Source organism: Nerophis ophidion, linkage group LG18, assembly GCF_033978795.1.
Source record: "Nerophis ophidion isolate RoL-2023_Sa linkage group LG18, RoL_Noph_v1.0, whole genome shotgun sequence".
Taxonomy (NCBI): domain Eukaryota; kingdom Metazoa; phylum Chordata; class Actinopteri; order Syngnathiformes; family Syngnathidae; genus Nerophis; species Nerophis ophidion.
Window position 1 is genome coordinate 44350075 of NC_084628.1, and position 20001 is coordinate 44370075.

Sequence of the window (20001 nt, forward strand, 5' to 3'; positions counted from 1 at the left end):
CACCGAATCTCTACCCCCCCTCATTTTTTTTTTAAATCGATTTTTTTTTTTTAATTAATCCAACAAAACACTACACAGCAATACCACAACAATGCAATCCAATTCCAAAAGCAAAGCTGAGCCAGCAACACTCAGAACTGCAATAAACAGAGCAATTGAGAGGAGACACAAACACCACACAGAACAAAACAAAAATGAATATTATCAACAACAGTATCAATATTAGTTATCATTTCAGCATAGCAGTGATTAAAAATCCCTCATTGACATTATCATTAGACATTTATAAAAATAATAAAAAAGAACAATAGTGTCACAGTGGCTTACACTTGCATGGCATCTCATAAGCTGGACAACACACTGTGTCCAATGTTTTCACAAAGATAAAATAAGTCATATTTTTGCTTCCTTTAATAGTTCAAACAAATTGTCCTTTACAATTATAAAAGCTTTTTTTTAAAAATCTACTACTCTGCTAGCATGTCAGCAGACTGGGGTAGATCCTGCTGAAATCTATGTATTGAATGAATACACAATCCTTTTGAAGCAGAAAAATATTGTTTTTGAATCGAGAATTGAATCGAAAAAAATCGATATATTATCGAATCGTGACCCCAAGAATCAATATTGAATCGAATTGTGAGACACCCAAAGATTCGCAGCCCTAATATAAACATTATGACAGACCGCCTTGAAAAAACGAATTAGGATTTTAATTTTTTTTTTACTGAATGAGACAGCCAGAATGTACATGAAAATAAAGAATGTGGGATTTACAATATTATCTATGAAGGATAAAACACTGAATATTGACAACATGAACATCACACCCCCTCTCCATCCACATATTTTACAATCAAGCCAAACACAACAAAAATGCAACAAACACAGCGAAATATGAACCCCACCTACAATCTGATATAATATCACTTTCTTGCAGAACTTTGTTGTAAAAATTTCCTTCCACGTCTGTCTCTGACACCCACATTTCAGGCTCTGGAAACACTCTGTGGAAACACTCTGTGGAAACACTCCCCACCCACACTGCTTGGTACCTCAGCTCAGCTGCTGTGACTTACATGACCATAGTAACTCATTACATGAGCATAGTAAGTAATTAGATGACATAGTAAGTAATTAGATGACATAGTAAGTAATTAGATGACATAGTAAGTAATTAGATGACATAGTAATTAGATGACATAGTAAGTAATTAGATGACATAGTAATTAGATGACATAGTAAGTAATTAGATGACATAGTAAGTAATTAGAAGACATAGTAAGTAATTAGATGACATAGTAATTAATTAGATGACATAGTAAGTAATTAGATGACATAGTAAGTAATTAGATGACATAGTAAGTAATTAGATGACATAGTAAGTAATTAGATGACATAGTAATTAATTAGATGACATAGTAATTAGATGACATAGTAAGTAATTAGATGACATAGTAATTAGATGACATAGTAAGTAATTAGATGACATAGTAAGTAATTAGAAGACATAGTAAGTAATTAGATGACATAGTAATTAATTAGATGACATAGTAATTAGATGACATAGTAAGTAATTAGATGAGATAGTAAGTAATTAGATGACATAGTAAGTAATTAGATGACATAGTAAGTAATTAGATGACATAATAAGTAATTAGATGACATAGTAATTAATTAGATGACATAGTAATTAGATGACATAGTAAGTAATTAGATGACATAGTAATTAGATGACATAGTAAGTAATTAGATGACATAGTAAGTAATTAGAAGACATAGTAAGTAATTAGATGACATAGTAATTAATTAGATGACATAGTAAGTAATTAGATGACATAGTAAGTAATTAGATGACATAATAAGTAATTAGATGACATAGTAATTAATTAGATGACATAGTAATTAGATGACATAGTAAGTAATTAGATGAGATAGTAAGTAATTAGATGACATAGTAAGTAATTAGATGACATAGTAAGTAATTAGATGAGATAGTAAGTAATTAGATGACATAGTAAGTAATTAGATGAGATAGTAAGTAATTAGATGACATAGTAAGTAATTAGATGACATAGTAATTAGATGACATAGTAAGTAATTAGATGACATAGTAAGTAATTAGATGAGATAGTAAGTAATTAGATGACATAGTAAGTAATTAGATGACATAGTAAGTAATTAGATGACATAATAAGTAATTAGATGACATAGTAATTAATTAGATGACATAGTAATTAGATGACATAGTAAGTAATTAGATGACATAGTAATTAGATGACATAGTAAGTAATTAGATGACATAGTAAGTAATTAGAAGACATAGTAAGTAATTAGATGACATAGTAATTAATTAGATGACATAGTAAGTAATTAGATGACATAGTAAGTAATTAGATGACATAATAAGTAATTAGATGACATAGTAATTAATTAGATGACATAGTAATTAGATGACATAGTAAGTAATTAGATGAGATAGTAAGTAATTAGATGACATAGTAAGTAATTAGATGACATAGTAAGTAATTAGATGAGATAGTAAGTAATTAGATGACATAGTAAGTAATTAGATGAGATAGTAAGTAATTAGATGACATAGTAAGTAATTAGATGACATAGTAATTAGATGACATAGTAAGTAATTAGATGACATAGTAAGTAATTAGATGAGATAGTAAGTAATTAGATGACATAGTAAGTAATTAGATGACATAGTAAGTAATTAGATGACATAATAAGTAATTAGATGACATAGTAATTAATTAGATGACATAGTAATTAGATGACATAGTAAGTAATTAGATGACATAGTAATTAGATGACATAGTAAGTAATTAGATGACATAGTAAGTAATTAGAAGACATAGTAAGTAATTAGATGACATAGTAATTAATTAGATGACATAGTAAGTAATTAGATGACATAGTAAGTAATTAGATGACATAATAAGTAATTAGATGACATAGTAATTAATTAGATGACATAGTAATTAGATGACATAGTAAGTAATTAGATGAGATAGTAAGTAATTAGATGACATAGTAAGTAATTAGATGACATAGTAAGTAATTAGATGAGATAGTAAGTAATTAGATGACATAGTAAGTAATTAGATGACATAGTAATTAATTAGATGACATAGTAATTAGATGACATAGTAAGTAATTAGATGAGATAGTAAGTAATTAGATGACATAGTAAGTAATTAGATGACATAGTAATTAGATGACATAGTAAGTAATTAGATGACATAGTAAGTAATTAGATGAGATAGTAAGTAATTAGATGACATAGTAAGTAATTAGATGACATAGTAAGTAATTAGATGACATAGTAAGTAATTAGATTACATAGTAATTAGATGACATAGTAAGTAATTAGATGAGATAGTAAGTAATTAGATGACATAGTAATTAGATGACATAGTAAGTAATTAGATGACATAGTAATTAGATGACATAGTAAGTAATTAGATGAGATAGTAAGTAATTAGATGACATAGTAAGTAATTAGATGACATAGTAATTAGATGACATAGTAAGTAATTAGATGGCATAGTAAGTAATTAGATGACATAGTAAGTAATTAGATGACATAGTAAGTAATTAGATGACATAGTAATTAGATGACATAGTAAGTAATTAGATGACATAGTAAGTAATTAGATGAGATAGTAAGTAATTAGATGACATAGTAATTAGATGACATAGTAAGTAATTAGATGACATAGTAAGTAATTAGATGACATAGTAAGTAATTAGATGAGATAGTAAGTAATTAGATGACATAGTAAGTAATTAGATGACATAGTAATTAGATGACATAGTAAGTAATTAGATGGCATAGTAAGTAATTAGATGACATAGTAAGTAATTAGATGACATAGTAAGTAATTAGATGACATAGTAATTAGATGACATAGTAAGTAATTAGATGACATAGTAAGTAATTAGAGGACATAGTAAGTAATTAGAGGACATAGTAATTAGATGACATAGTAAGTAATTAGATGACATAGTAAGTAATTAGATGAGATAGTAAGTAATTAGATGACATAGTAATTAGATGACATAGTAAGTAATTAGATGACATAGTAATTAGATGACATAGTAAGTAATTAGATGAGATAGTAAGTAATTAGATGACATAGTAAGTAATTAGATGACATAGTAATTAGATGACATAGTAAGTAATTAGATGGCATAGTAAGTAATTAGATGACATAGTAAGTAATTAGATGACATAGTAAGTAATTAGATGACATAGTAATTAGATGACATAGTAAGTAATTAGATGACATAGTAAGTAATTAGATGAGATAGTAAGTAATTAGATGACATAGTAATTAGATGACATAGTAAGTAATTAGATGACATAGTAATTAGACGACATAGTAAGTAATTAGATGAGATAGTAAGTAATTAGATGACATAGTAAGTAATTAGATGACATAGTAATTAGATGACATAGTAAGTAATTAGATGGCATAGTAAGTAATTAGATGACATAGTAAGTAATTAGATGACATAGTAAGTAATTAGATGACATAGTAAGTAATTAGATGACATAGTAAGTAATTAGAGGACATAGTAATTAGATGACATAGTAAGTAATTAGATGACATAGTAAGTAATTAGATGACATAGTAAGTAATTAGATGACATAGTAATTAGATGATATAGTAATTAGATGACATAGTAAGTAATTAGATGACATAGTAAGTAATTAGATGACATAGTAATTAGATGACATAGTAAGTAATTAGATGACATAGTAAGTAATTAGATGACATAGTAAGTAATTAGATGACATAGTAATTAGATGACATAGTAAGTAATTAGATGACATAGTAAGTAATTAGATGACATATTAATTAGATGACATAGTAAGTAATTAGATGACATAGTAAGTAATTAGATGACATAGTAAGTAATTAGATGACATAGTAAGTAATTAGATGACATAGTAAGTAATTGGATGACATAGTAATTAGATGACATAGTAATTAGATGTCATAGTAATTAGATGACATAGTAAGTAATTAGATGACATAGTAAGTAATTAGATGACATAGTAATTAGATGACATAGTAATTAGTATATGATGCAGATTCCAAGCATGTAAAGACTTAGTATAGTTGAAGACTTAGGGTGATTATAAAAGATGAGTACACATCATAATGGCAGCTACACTTTACATCTTAAACATCTAAATAAATGACTGTTGTAACGTCCTAAGGGTCAGATTGAAAAGATTACCAAACAGCATGTGGCCCCCAAGCCTTCATTTGCCCAGGTCTGGCCTATAAGGTCTACAAATGATTCACATTTTAGTGGCAGTCTGACAAAAGCCCTACTCAAGATGGCGGCCTGACAAGCCTGCAGACATCATCTCTACATTCACATCAATACCTGAGAGAAGAACTTTTTGTGTATTTATGAAACTTTTTAAAAACAATGTTATAGAGCTTACGATATCTTGAGTTGTGTTTTGCCCGTGTTGCATGTGTTCTGGCCGTGTGGTTGTGTTTCACAAGCTGCCTGCGAGATGTTGTGTTGTGTTGTGTTGTGTTGTGTTGTGTTGTGTTGTGTTGTGCTCACCGTGGATGCCTATCATGTGCTCCAGGATCAGAAGTCTCTCTGCCAGGATCTTCAGGGCCTCTCTGAGCTGTGGCACCGCCTCCGCCGACAAAGCAAACAATACATTGATTGGTGAACATGTTGCATGTGGACAGGATGCCACACATCTTACCTCATCTAGACCTTCACCTGGCTCTCCTTTAGGCCCTGCCGGCCCCTGGGAAGGAAAACACAACCATCTGGTCTTCAATTTCTTCTTTTTATTCCACAAACCCCAAAAGCAAGGAAGTTTTCACCTTGTGTAAATGCTAAATAAAAAGAGAATGCAAGAAATCCTTTTCAACTGATATTCAATTGAATAGACTGCAAAGACAAGATATTTCATCTTCACACTGACAAACTTTGCTATTTTTTGCAAATATTAATTAGCTAATTTGGAATTTGATGCCCGCAACATGTTTCAAAAAAGCTGGCACAAGTGGCAAAAAAGACTGAGAAAGTTGAGGAATGCTCATCAAAGACTTATTTGGAACATGCCACAGGTGAACAGGCTAATTGGCTATAAAAGCAGCTTCCATGAAATGCTCACTCATTCACAAACAAGGACGGGGCGAGGGTCACCACTTTGTCAACAAATGCCTGAGCAAATTGTCCAACAGTTTAAGAACAACATTTCTCAACGAGCTATTGCGAGGAATTTAGGGATTTTACCATCTACGCTCCGTAAAATCATCAAAAGGTTCAGAGAATCCGGAGAAATCACTGCACGTAAGCCATGATATTACGGACCTTTGACCTCTCAAAAGCATCAAAAAGCGACATCAGTGTGTAAAGGATATCACCACATCTGCACAGGAACACTTCAGAAAACCACTGTCAGCAACTACAGTTGGTCGCTACATCTGTGAGTGCAAGTTGAAACTCTACTACGCAAAGCCAAAGCCATTTATCAACAACACCCACAAACGCCGCCGGCTTCACTGGGCCCGAGCTCATCTAAGATGGACTGATGCAACGTGGGAAAGTGTTCTGTGGTCTGATGAGTCCACATTTCAAATTGATTTTGGAAACTGTGGACATTGTGTCCTCCATACCAAAGAGGAAAAGAACCATCCGGACTGTTCTAGGTGCAAAGTGTGAAAGTCAGCATGTGTGATGGTATGGGGGTGTATTAGTGGCCAAGGCATGGGTAACTTACACATCTGTGAAGGCACCATTAATGCTGAAAGGTACATACAGCTTTTGGAGCAACATATGTTGCCATCCATGTAACGTTATCATGGACGCCCCTGCTTATTTCAGCAAGACAATGCCAGGCCACGTGTTACAACAGTGTGGCTTTATATGAAAAGAGTGCAGGTACTAGACTGGCCTGCCTGTAGTCCAGACCTGTCTTCCATTGAACATGTGTGAAGGCTAAAATATGAGGCAGGAGACTGTACAACTTAACTGATGTACAACTTAACTGATGTACATCAAGAATTCCACTTCAAAAATGTGTCTCCTCAGTTCCCAAACCTTTACTGAGTGTTGTTAAAGGAAAGGCCATGTAACACACTGGTAAAAACGCCCGTGAAAACTTTTTTTCAATGTGTTGCTGCCATTAAATTCTAAGTTCATGATAATTTGCAAAAAATAAGAAAGTTTGTCAGTGTGAAGATGAAATATCTTGTCTTTGCAGTCTATTCAATTGAATATAAGTTGAAAAGGATTTGTTGTATTCTCTTTTTATTTACCTTTTACACATGGTGACAACTGCACTGCTTTGGGCTTTCACCAAGTACTACCTCAGAAAACATTTACCCAGTACACCCACAATGACCAACATCAAAACACAGTAGCACAGTAGGCCTGTCTATTCATTAAAAACAAGGCGTGGGTTTTAACAGGTTTATCTAATAACAATGTCATGTTATGCAGCCCTTTGAGACACTCGTGATTTAGAGCTATTTGATTGATTGATAACAGTTTTGGCCAGTGTGACATTACACACAGTTTGAACAGTAACACTGTGTTTTGACTATTTAATGAGGTAATTCTTTGGCGCACCACCAGATGGAGCCCACATAGCACGTAGCCCAGGTAGAGAACTAGCTGCACAAAAGGTTGACATACTCACAGCCAGGCCTTGTTGGCCTCTTGCACCCGGAGGCCCCTAATGGAGGAAGGACAGAGAGCACATATTTCATCTCACATCTCCTCTTCAGCAGACATCTTGTCTTAAATCATTGCTGGCAGTCAGGGATCAGCTTTAAAGGCGGAGGGGAGCGGGCATTAGCGAGGCCTGGCCTTGGCCCAGAGAACAGAGGGGAGGATTAGTCATGGACCCCAGTCTTTGAAGCCCGGCCCCTTCACCTCTAATGCCTTTTAAGATCACATGACCCCTTTGACTCTCACAAACTAAAAATTACCGTATTTCCTTGAATTGCCACCGGGGCGCTAATTAATTTAAAACCTCTTCACACTCCGGCGTTTACCAAAGGCATGCGGTAAATTTAGGCCTGCGCTTATAAATTTGAGTGTGATGTAAGGATACCATCATTAAAGCACATTTAATTAAAAAAACCTTATTATGGTCTTACCTTTACTTATAAATGAAGTCCATGCGCAGCTCCTTCTGATCAAAAGCATCAATAACTTGTTTATAGAAGTCTTCCTTATCTTTCTTCAGTTTTAAAAGTCTCTGTCTCGATGGAGATCTTCCTTAATTACCTTCTGCTTCCATTGAAAGTCCAGTTTAGAAAAGTGTTTTATTTTAGTTATGTAATCCTCCATGTTAAAAGTGCAAGCCAGAGGAAAAAATAAAGGATCGCTGCTCACTCTTGCTGCTTGTTGTCACTTCTTCTGCAGCCGAGTAGTCGCAAGAAGGATCACTAGCGCCCTCTACCACCAGGAGGCGGGAGTCATTTAATGACTCATATTTGACAAACGCAGCTACGGTATATTAATAAAACATAGCTGCTTACTGTTCTTTTTAGCATATTCAATAGCTTGGACCTTAAATCCTACTGAATAGCTCTTAATCTTCTTCCTTTATGCGATTTTAAATGATAAAAATCAGCCTCCTCCATTTTGAAAATGATGACAGGTGAAGTGTCACTCGTGACGTGACGAGTTTGACCCGGTGGAAATTCTAGACATGCGCTAATAAAAATAATATTTTGCGCAAAGAGTTTGACCCGGCAGTAATTCTAGGCAGGCACATACTATACACCCGGCGGCTATTCAAAGAAATATGGTAGCAATACAAAAAAAAAAATCAAGTCTCACCCTTTCCCCCGGGTCTCCTTTAGGTCCAACAATCCCAGGTGTTCCCGGGTCGCCTTCCTTGCCCTGGGTTCAGTCCAACAGATGAACACAAGTTCATGATGGAAATTGTCTATATTTTTATCAACATCTGAAGTGTCATGATGCTCACGTCTTGACCCGGCATGCCTGGAATCCCTGGAGGTCCTGTTGGTCCAGGAGGTCCTGAATGATGGTTGACCACATATCACACATCACTTACAGAAGAGACTTTCCTCGAGGTTGCAGTAAATACAGAATGAACTGCAGGCCTAAACCGCTTTGTGTCTGCAGCTTTAATGCTAATGAGCTGTGTTTGTCTCCAGAGCGCTTGCCCAACATGATAATACATCAGTGATCACATACAACAACCTAACTTTATGGAATAGCGGAGGACACTAGCATGTGTGTGTGATGTATCATGTTGTATGCATGCATGTGTGATGCGTCATATTGTATGCATGCATGTGTGATGTATCATGTTGTATGCATGCATGTGTGATGCATCATGTTGTATGCATGCATGTGTGATGTATCATGTTGTATGCATGCATGTGGGATGTATCATGTTGTATGCATGCATGTGTGATGTATCATGTTGTATGCATGCATGTGTGATGTATCATGTTGTATGCATGCATGTGTGATGCGTCATGTTGTATGCATGTATGTGTGATGTATCATGTTGTATGCATGTATGTGTGATGTATCATGTTGTATGCATGCATGTGTGATGTATCATGTTGTATGCATGCATGTGTGATGCATCATGTTGTATGCATGTGTGATGTATCATGTTGTATGCATGTGTGATGCATCATGTTGTATGCATGCATGTGTGATGTATCATGTTGTATGCATGCATGTGTGATGCATCATGTTGTATGCATGTGTGATGCATCATGTTGTATGCATGTGTGATGTATCATGTTGTATGCATGCATGTGTGATGTATCATGTTGTATGCATGCATGTGTGATGCGTCATGTTGTATGCATGTATGTGTGATGTATCATGTTGTATGCATGTATGTGTGATGTATCATGTTGTATGCATGCATGTGTGATGTATCATGTTGTATGCATGCATGTGTGATGCGTCATGTTGTATGCATGTATGTGTGATGTATCATGTTGTATGTATGCATGTGTGTTGTATCATGTTGTATGCATGCATGTGTGATGTATCATGTTGTATGCATGCATGTGTGATGTATCATGTTGTATGCATGCATGTGTGATGCGTCATGTTGTATGCATGCATGTGTGATGTATCATGTTGTATGCATGCATGTGTGATGTATCATGTTGTATGCATGCATGTGTGATGCGTCATGTTGTATGCATGTATGTGTGATGTATCATGTTGTATGCATGTATGTGTGATGTATCATGTTGTATGCATGCATGTGTGATGTATCATGTTGTATGCATGCATGTGTGATGCATCATGTTGTATGCATGTGTGATGTATCATGTTGTATGCATGTGTGATGCATCATGTTGTATGCATGCATGTGTGATGTATCATGTTGTATGCATGCATGTGTGATGCATCATGTTGTATGCATGTGTGATGCATCATGTTGTATGCATGTGTGATGTATCATGTTGTATGCATGCATGTGTGATATATCATGTTGTATGCATGCATGTGTGATGCGTCATGTTGTATGCATGTATGTGTGATGTATCATGTTGTATGCATGTATGTGTGATGTATCATGTTGTATGCATGCATGTGTGATGTATCATGTTGTATGCATGCATGTGTGATGCATCATGTTGTATGCATGCATGTGTGATGCATCATGTTGTATGCATGCATGTGTGATGCATCATGTTGTATGCATGCATGTGTGATGTATCATGTTGTATGCATGCATGTGTGATGTATCATGTTGTATGCATGCATGTGTGATGTATCATGTTGTATGCATGCATGTGTGATGCATCATGTTGTATGCATGTATGTGTGATGTATCATGTTGTATGCATGCATGTGTGATGTATCATGTTGTATGCATGCATGTGTGATGTATCATGTTGTATGCATGCATGTGTGATGCATCATGTTGTATGCATGCATGTGTGATGTATCATGTTGTATGCATGCATGTGTGATGTATCATGTTGTATGCATGCATGTGTGATGTATCATGTTGTATGCATGCATGTGTGATGTATCATGTTGTATGCATGCAAGTGTGATGTATCATGTTGTATGCATGCATGTGTGATGTATCATGTTGTATGCATGCATGTGTGATGTATCATGTTGTATGCATGCATGTGTGATGTATCATGTTGTATGCATGCATGTGTGATGTATCATGTTGTATGCATGCATGTGTGATGTATCATGTTGTATGCATGCATGTGTGATGTATCATGTTGTATGCATGCATGTGTGATGCATCATGTTGTATGCATGCATGTGTGATGCATCATGTTGTATGCATGCATGTGTGATGTATCATGTTGTATGCATGCATGTGTGATGTATCATGTTGTATGCATGCATGTGTGATGTATCATGTTGTATGCATGCATGTGTGATGTATCATGTTGTATGCATGCATGTGTGATGTATCATGTTGTATGCATGCATGTGTGATGTATCATGTTGTATGCATGCATGTGTGATGTATCATGTTGTATGCATGTATGTGTGATGCATCATGTTGTATGCATGCATGTGTGATGTATCATGTTGTATGCATGCATGTGTGATGTATCATGTTGTATGCATGCATGTGTGATGTATCATGTTGTATGCATGCATGTGTGATGTATCATGTTGTATGCATGCATGTGTGATGCATCATGTTGTATGCATGCATGTGTGATGCATCATGTTGTATGCATGCATGTGTGATGCGTCATATTGTATGCATGCATGTGTGATGTATCATGTTGTATGCATGCATGTGTGATGTATCATGTTGTATGCATGCATGTGTGATGTATCATGTTGTATGCATGCATGTGTGATGTATCATGTTGTATGCATGCATGTGTGATGTATCATGTTGTATGCATGCATGTGTGATGTATCATGTTGTATGCATGCATGTGTGATGTATCATGTTGTATGCATGCATGTTTCAAATAAACTGGACCTCAAGTCAAGTATTCAAGGGGTTGCAGACTGCAGAAGCTGAACTGAACACACTTTCAGTCTTTTTAACTTGCATTCAGGACTCAACAAACATATTCCATTGCGCATCAATAAAGTTTGTCTAAGTCTAAGTCACATTCTTTGTGCATTAATGACCTCACAGGCCGATGCAAATTTTAGAAGTGTTTTTCAAAAATGCAAACATTTCTCACTCTGGGGGTAAAAACCAAAATGTCACGGAGCCACATCACGAGCCTCAGGTTGCAGAACTCTGAGATTCTAGTTGATACAGCTTTTCGACTGTCAAGTGTACCTAATGTTGTAGCTGGGTGGTGTTGTTTGTACCTGGGGGGCCCCTGGGACCCGCTGGACCAGGAGGGCCAACTGGATGGATGCGGTCTTCCTCTGGGAAAGAAGCACAAAAACAGACAATTGAAAATCCACACTGTGTAGATGTGGCAAGACACAGTTTGGGACACTTGCAACCATGGAAGACCTCAAACTGTTGTTGCTACATTGATCAACTCTTATTCAGACTAAATATTTTCCAATCAACATCATTCAAAATGTGAGGAATGAACACCACAACCCTCGGGGTAATACAGCGACCCTTTAATAATTGTGTGATGCATGTTTGATGATGTTTTACAATCCTAATATCACAGAATATGGATTATGTACGCAGCATGTGGGGCCAGTGATGTTTGCAATGTTGTATTTCATTGTTTGCACGCCTTGTCTTTCTTCTTTTCAAGTGGACAGTGCAGGTCTAGTACTTTAGACACACACACATTCTTGTATTTGTTACCTTCTTGACACCTGAGAAAATGCCGACCTCTTCAGGACCAGCCTTTCTAGATATATAAAGATTTGTATTTACAACATTAATAATATATACATACTATGTAAATGTAAAAAAGGTAAGCTTTTATTTAATTTTTTAAATGTTATATTTTTTTGTTCTTTAAGTGGTCTTTAATCTTCATTATTTACTTCAGGTTATTACAGTATGTCTCTATTTCCATATTTATTGAACATTTTTTTTAAATTAATTTTGGGCAAAGGGGGCGCATATAAAGGGGAACATTATCAGCAGACCTATGCAAGCGTCAATATATACTTTGATGTTGCAGAAAAAAGACCATGTTTTTTTAACCGATTTCCGAAATCTAAATAAGTGAATTTTGGCGAATTAAACGCGTTTCTGTTTATCCCTTTCTCAGCGACGACGTCAGAATGTGACGTCACATCGGTACTCAACACCATTTTTCCCTACACATCACACGCATCGAGTCAAATCAGCTGTTATTTTCCGTTTTTTCGACTATTTTCCGATACCTTGGAGACATCATGCCTCGTCGGTGTGTTGTCGGAGGGTGTAACAACACGATCAGGGACGGATTCAAGTTGATTTACGTAGAATGTGCATTGATTAGCACGGCATGCTAATCGATGCTAACATGCTATTTAGGCTAGCTGTGTACATATTGCAGCATTATGCCTCATTTGTAGCTATATTTACATCTAGCCTTTCCCTCCATCCACATTTAATCCCAAACAAACACATACCAATCGACGGATTTAAGTTGCTCCAGTGTCAAGAGATGCAAAAGTCCCTTGTTTGTTTTTTACCGGCGATGCTACGACAGAGATGGCACAGAGACGGCAAGAATGTCTGGATATCCTGCGACTGGACGGCGTGGCGCAGTGGGAGAGTGGCCGTGCGCAACCCGAGGGTCACTGGTTCAAATCCCACCTAGAACCAACCTCGTCACGTCCGTTGTGTCCTGAGCAAGACACTTCACCCTTGCTCCTGATGGGTGCTGGTTAGCGCCTTGCATGGCAGCTCCCTCCATCAGTGTGTGAATGTGTGTGTGAATGGGTAAATGTGGAAGTAGTGTCAAAGCGCTTTGAGTACCTTGAAGGTAGAAAAGCGCTATACAAGTACAACCCATTTATTTATTTATTTACATCCAGCGTTTCCTTGCACCCACATTTAATGCGAAACAAACACTTACCAATCGACGGATTTAAGTTGATCCAGTGTCAAGAGATGCGAAAGTCCCTCGTTTGGTTTTTACCGGCGATGCTACGACAGAAATGGCAAGAATGTCTGGATATCCTGCGACATTCAAAGCAGATGCATTCCCAACGATAAAGTCAACGAAATCACAAAGGTGAGTGTTGTCGATTTTATTGACTTATGTGCTAATCAGACATATTTGGTCGCGGCATGACTACCAGCTAATCGATGCTAACATGCTATTTAGGCGAGCTGTATGTACATTTGAAACTATATTTACATCCAGCGTTTCCTTCCATCCACATTTAATGCGAAACAAACACTTACCAATCAACGAATTTAAGTTGATCCAGTTTAACACTTACCAATCGACGGATTTAAGTTGATCCAGTGTCAAGAGATGCGAAAGTCCCTCGTTTGGTTTTTACCGGCGATGCTACGACAGAGATGGCAAGAATGTCTGGATATCCTGCGACACTCAAAGCAGATGCATTCCCAACGATAAAGTCAACGAAATCACAAAGGTGAGTGTTGTCGATTTTATTGACATATGTGCTAATCAGACATATTTGGTCGCGGCATGACTACCAGCTAATTGATGCTAACATGCTATTTAGGCTACCTGTATGTACATTTGAAACTATATTTACATCCAACGTTTCCTTCCATCCACATGTAATGCCAAACAAACACTTACCAATCGACAGATTTAAGTGGATCCAGTGTCAATGAGAAAGTCCTGATTGTCTGGTCTGCACATTTTACCGGCGATGCTAAGGCAGACATGCATGGCCGAATAGCGTCAATTGCTACTCGCTCAATAGCTTCAGTTTCTTCTTCAATTTCGTTTTCGCTATCTGCCCCCATAGTCCAACCATCCGTTTCAATACATGTGTAATCTGTTGAATCACTTAAGCCGCTGAAATCCGAGTCTGAATCCGAGCTAATGTCGCTATATCTTGCTGTGCTATTTGCCATTGTTTGTATTGGCATGGCTATGTGACGTCACAGGGAAATGGACAGTGGCTTAGGCAAATAGCTAAAATCAAGCACTTTAAAGCTTTTTCAGGGATATGCCGGGACGGGTAAAATTTAAAAAAAAACTTCGAAAAATAAAATAAGCCACTGGGAACTGATTTTTGTTATTGGTTTTAACCCTTCTGAAATTGTGATAATGTTCCCCTTTAAATTTCTTACACACACTTGTTATTTCATATGTTTAACAGAGGGGGAGCCCTTTTAAAAGCGACACACAGTCAATTTGAAAAATCCCTCCTTTTTGGGACCACCCTCATTTAGATTGATGTCACCAGCCGAGGTGCAAATGAGACATTGTCTATTATTGTGAATTTGTGAATTATATTTATATAGCGCTTTTCTCTAGTGACTCAAAGCGCTTTACATAGTGAAACCCAATATCTAAGAAACATTCAAACCAGTGTGGGTGGCACTGGGAGCAGGTGGGTAAAGTGTCTTGCCCAAAGACACAACGGCAGTGACTAGGATGGCGGAAGCGGGGATCGAACCTGCAACCCTCAAGTTGCTGGCACGGCCACTCTACCAACCGAGCTATATTGTTATTGGGACCATGATTTATGTCATCACTTCTTCACACCTCCTCATATGGAAGATACTGTTCCTTGTTGAAGTCTCAAGAAGGCTAGAAATACAAGATCACACACACACACACACACACACACACACACACACACACACACACACACACACACACACACACACACACACACACACACGCACACACCTCATCCAGGTGTGTCACATTTCATCCCAGATGAGTCGACTAATCCCGACACCTGAGCTCACTAACAATTATGTTGTGCGAGCAACTGCATGGATGAGTGACACAAAAGAATAAGACAAAAAAAAAAACTGTCCACTGGTTTCCTTTCCCGCCCCACCCAAGTATTGTACAGAACTAAGTTTTCTTCAAACAAATGTGAGGGAGGAAAGAAAACCTCTTCCAAGTCTATATTTGGTGAGCGTGAGTGACAAGCAGCAGCAGCTGCCATTAACGGGACAATTAAAGACATTTGGACACGGTGTGTTTGCACAGAGGTGGGAGTCCTGCCTTGTTCACAGCATGCCAGATGTGTTAAAGACAGCTTGTAAGAGGAAGAAAGACAAACATTCCCACTTACTTTCCACTTGCTTTCCACTTCTGCTGGCAGTCTCAGGCCGCCCATGTTGAGACAACACTGCTCCATTATGGCTGACGGCCACACAATAAAAGAAGGAAGAAGCAGATTTTCCTCTGGAACTAATTTCCCCACGCTTTAACCTGCGCCCTGGCCAAGGAACTTCACATGAGTGGCAGCCCACCTGGCTCAGGGCCACCGTCTCTTCCACGAAATGCACACTGTTGTGCTGACAGCTAACAAATTAGGGCCGATTTACAGCCGCTTGCTTCCCCCCCGGGCTAACATGGTCCCACAGACCCAAATCTGCATTGTTCCAGACCCGCAGTCACGGCTGTGGGAGCACGGAGGCCAACACTGCTTCCTGTGCATCACGGAGGTCTGCTGCCTCTCAGTGGACGCGCTCAGAAGGCCCAAAGTGCAGGAAAGGGCTGACAAAAAATAAGATAAAAAGACTAGATTTTAGACAAAGAAATACTACTGAAATGATCTGTCGCTGCAGATAGTTCTTACTGCTTGATGAGACATTTTAAATTAAGATTTCGGCAACACTTTAGTGTGGGGAACATATTCAGCATTAATTAGTTGTTTATTAACATGCAAATTAGTAACATAGTTAACACACTATTAAGTACTTATTAATGCCTTATTCTGCATGGCCTCGTTATAAAACCAGTAAGAGTCTTCCCTCAATAATCTCAGAATTATTGCTTATTATACAATTGGAATAGAATAGAATAGAATAGAATAGAAAGTACTCTATTGATCCCTGGGGGAAATTCAGCACCACAGTTCGCTCACAATAAACAATAAACACGCAGGTATTTTTTACATGTGAATAACATAAATACAGTCTATTATACAGTATTATTCACATGTGAATATTATAAATGCAGTAGATGACATAGTAAGTAATTAGATGGCATAGTAAGTAATTAGATGAGCATAGTAAGTAGTTAGATGAGCATAGTAAGTAATTAGATGACATAGTAATTAGATGAGCATAGTAAGTAATTAGATGACATAGTAAAAAATTAGATGAGCATGGTAAGTAATTAGATGAGCATAGTAAGTAGTTAGATGAGCATAGTAAGTAATTAGATGACATAGTAATTAGATGAGCATAGTAAGTAATTAGATGACATAGTAAGTAATTAGATGACATAGTAAGTAATTAGATGAGCATAGTAAGTATTTAGATTACATAAAAAGTATTTAGATGACATAATAAGTAATTAGATGAGATAGTAAGTCATTAGATGACATACTAAGTAATTAGATGAGCATAGTAAGTAATTAGATGAGCATAGTAAGTAATTAGATGACATAGTAAGTAATTAGATGACATAGTAAGTAATTAGATGACATAGTCAGTAATTAGATGACATAGTCAGTAATTAGATGACATAGTAATTAGATGACATAGTAAGTAATTAAATGACATAGTAAGTAATTAGATGACATAGTAAATAATTAGATGACATAGTAATTAGATGACATAGTAAGTAATTAGATGACATAGTAAGTAATTAGATGAGCATAGTAAGTAGTTAGATGAGCATAGTAAGTAATTAGATGACATAGTAATTAGATGAGCATAGTAAGTAATTAGATGACATAGTAAGTAATTAGATGACATAGTAAGTAATTAGATGAGCATAGTAAGTATTTAGATGACATAAAAAGTATTTAGATGACATAATAAGTAATTAGATGAGATAGTAAGTCATTAGATGACATACTAAGTAATTAGATGAGCATAGTAAGTAATTAGATGAGCATAGTAAGTAATTAGATGACATAGTAAGTAATTAGATGACATAGTAAGTAATTAGATGACATAGTCAGTAATTAGATGACATAGTAATTAGATGACATAGTAAGTAATTAAATGACATAGTAAGTAATTGGATGACATAGTAAATAATTAGATGACATAGTAATTAGATGACATAGTAAGTAATTAGATGACATAGTAAGTAATTAGATGAGCATAGTAAGTAGTTAGATGAGCATAGTAAGTAATTAGATGACATAGTAATTAGATGAGCATAGTAAGTAATTAGATGACATAGTAAGTAATTAGATGACATAGTAAGTAATTAGATGAGCATAGTAAGTATTTAGATGACATAAAAAGTATTTAGATGACATAATAAGTAATTAGATGAGATAGTAAGTCATTAGATGACATACTAAGTAATTAGATGAGCATAGTAAGTAATTAGATGAGCATAGTAAGTAATTAGATGACATAGTAAGTAATTAGATGACATAGTAAGTAATTAGATGACATAGTCAGTAATTAGATGACATAGTCAGTAATTAGATGACATAGTAATTAGATGACATAGTAAGTAATTAAATGACATAGTAAGTAATTAGATGACATAGTAAATAATTAGATGACATAGTAATTAGATGACATAGTAAGTAATTAGATGAGCATAGTAAGTAATTAGATGACATAGTAAGTAATTAGATGAGCATAGTAAGTATTTAGATGACATAATAAGTAATTAGATGAGATAATAAGTAATTAGATGACATAGTAAGTAATTAGATGAGCATAGTAAGTAATTAGATGAGCATAGTAAGTATTTAGATGACATAATAAGTATTTAGATGACATAATAAGTAATTGGATGAGATAGTAAGTAATTAGATGACATAGTAAGTAATTAGATGAGCATAGTAAGTAATTAGATGACATAGTAAGTAATTAGATGACATAGTAATTAGATGACATAGTAAGTAATTAGGTGACATAGTAAGTAATTAGATGACATAGTAAATAATTAGATGACATAGTAAGTAATTAGATGACATAGTAAGTAATTAGATGACATAGTAAGTAATTAGATGGCATAGTAAGTAATTAGATGAGCATAGTAAGTAATTAGATGACATAGTAATTAGATGAGCATAGTAAGTAATTAGATGACATAATAAGTATTTAGATGACATAATAAGTAATTAGATGAGATAGTAAGTAATTAGATGACATAGTAAGTAATTAGATGAGCATAGTAAGTAATTAGATGAGCATAGTAAGTAATTAGATGACATAGTCAGTAATTAGATGACATAGTAATTAGATGACATAGTAAGTAGTTAGGTGACATAGTAAGTAATTAGATGACATAGTAAGTAATTAGATGACATAGTAATTAGATGACATAGTAAGTAATTAGGTGACATAGTAAGTAATTAGATGACATAGTAAGTATTTAGATGACATAGTAAATAATTAGATGACATAGTAAGTAATTAGATGACATAGTAAGTAATTAGATGACATAGTAAGTAATTAGATGAGCATAGTAAGTAATTAGATGACATAGTAAGTAATTAGATGAGCATAGTAAGTAATTAGATGAGCATAGTAAGTAATTAGATGACATAGTAATTAGATGAGCATAGTAAGTAATTAGATGACATAGTAAGTAATTAGATGAGCATAGTAAGTATTTAGATGACATAATAAGTATTTAGATGACATAATAAGTAATTAGATGAGATAGTAAGTAATTAGATGACATAGTAAGTAATTAGATGAGCATAGTAAGTAATTAGATGACATAGTCAGTAATTAGATGACATAGTAATTAGATGACATAGTAAGTAATTAGGTGACATAGTAAGTAATTAGATGACATAGTAAGTAATTAGATGACATAGTAAATAATTAGATGACATAGTAAGTAATTAGATGACACAGTAAGTAATTAGATGACATAGTAAGTAATTAGATGAGCATAGTAAGTAGTTAGATGAGCATAGTAAGTAATTAGATGACATAGTAATTAGATGAGCATAGTAAGTAATTAGATG

At 35.4% G+C, this 20001-nt stretch overlaps 1 protein-coding gene across 3 annotated transcripts in view; it reads right to left on the minus strand.

Annotated features, from left to right (window-relative positions):
• The window catches only part of LOC133537252 (collagen alpha-1(XXVI) chain), a 61982-nt gene that overhangs the window by 969 nt on the left and 41012 nt on the right, over window positions 1-20001 (minus strand). For 2 of the 3 annotated variants that reach the window (XM_061878216.1, XM_061878215.1), the window contains exons 8-13: window positions 12334-12393; window positions 9002-9054; window positions 8854-8916; window positions 7703-7738; window positions 5755-5800; window positions 5605-5688 (exon numbers count right to left, since the gene is read on the minus strand). In XM_061878216.1, the coding sequence (XP_061734200.1) occupies window positions 5605-5688; window positions 5755-5800; window positions 7703-7738; window positions 8854-8916; window positions 9002-9054; window positions 12334-12393 (342 nt within the window). The remainder of the gene's footprint in view (window positions 1-5604; window positions 5689-5754; window positions 5801-7702; window positions 7739-8853; window positions 8917-9001; window positions 9055-12333; window positions 12394-20001) is intronic. The other variant, XM_061878217.1, reaches the window with a different exon arrangement.